The sequence below is a fragment of the Bactrocera dorsalis genome, chromosome 1 (genome assembly GCF_023373825.1).
Source record: "Bactrocera dorsalis isolate Fly_Bdor chromosome 1, ASM2337382v1, whole genome shotgun sequence".
Lineage (NCBI taxonomy): Eukaryota > Metazoa > Arthropoda > Insecta > Diptera > Tephritidae > Bactrocera > Bactrocera dorsalis.
The window spans coordinates 38,310,774-38,311,889 of NC_064303.1; the positions used below are offsets into that span (position 1 = coordinate 38,310,774).

The 1,116-nt window shown below is 36.3% G+C and overlaps 1 protein-coding gene across 1 annotated transcript; it reads left to right on the plus strand.

Moving 5' to 3' along the window:
* Positions 1–221: 221 nt before the first annotated feature.
* LOC125775592 (uncharacterized) lies at positions 222–865 on the plus strand. Its single transcript, XM_049446239.1, has 2 exons — positions 222–344; positions 397–865. Exons 1-2 carry the CDS (start codon positions 222–224, stop codon positions 694–696), a joined length of 423 nt encoding a protein of 140 aa, XP_049302196.1. The 3' UTR covers positions 697–865.
* The last annotated feature ends 251 nt before the right edge of the window (positions 866–1,116 follow it).

The window sequence follows — 1,116 nt, forward strand, 5'->3', positions numbered from 1 at the left end:
ATGTCACCCCTCTTATCCAACCTATAGATCAAAATGCGATTAAAATAACGAAGTTATATTACAGAAACAGTTTGTTGGCTTCAATAGCAGCAAAAAACTTAGATTTGCTTGAATAAATGAAAAATGTAACGTTGAAAGATGCTGTTACCCTTTTATATGTCGCGGGGGATCGGGTCAGCACAGAGACTCTTGCCAATTGTTGGAAAAAAAATTTAAGTTTAATGGGAAACGAGGAGGACCCTGAATATAACATTCCATTAAGTATCCGGAAAGACAAATGGAGTGCAGAAATAAACTCTTTAATGCGAATGTCAGTTGATCTCCTTCAGGACTTGAGTCCTCAGGTAGAAGTCTTACGACACACTTTGATATCATTATTACTTTTTTCTATTTTAGGTTGAGTTTACATTGCCAATGGTTCGAGAGTGGAACGATGACCCTTGTGTTGATGATACCACCGAAATCTATGAAATTGAAGAAAGTGACGATGATGATTGTATTGCCGAAGACCCCATAAAGAAAATTGCCGCAAGTGAGGCAGTTGAAATCTTTAACAAGGCATTGCAATGGGCTGGAGATGCAATGGTTGATCAAAGCGACATGAGTGTACTTAGCCACTTAAGGGAGAAAGCAGTATTTCAGCTATTAGAAAGGAAAAAACAGCAGAAAAAGATATCGGATCTTTTTAATGAATAAATCTAATGTGAAATTTTATTCGCAATTTAATATGTATGTTCATATCCATGAACATACTAATGGCAATAACAAAATACTTTTACATTTAAATGTGTAAAAATCCTGAATTTAGCAATTTGAAGTTATTTTGCGTCTTCAAATTCGACAATCGCTAACGTGAACATTTTCACTAACGTGAACTCTCTTGGCTTTAATTAGTTCACGTTACCGCGAGTGCACTGTACAATGTCTTGAAAATGCACTATAAAAATCTCAGACAGAAATTCGAAATATTTCGGGAGTTATAACGAGTTTCCTAGAGCGTCTCGGAGTCCTCTCTCTCGGAGTTGTTGAACTTTAAATGCGTTTTTCAGGACTGCCCGGGTCCTAACTTTTTTTTTTTACTGAACCGATTGCTTTCAAATTTTAACGAGCTGTTCT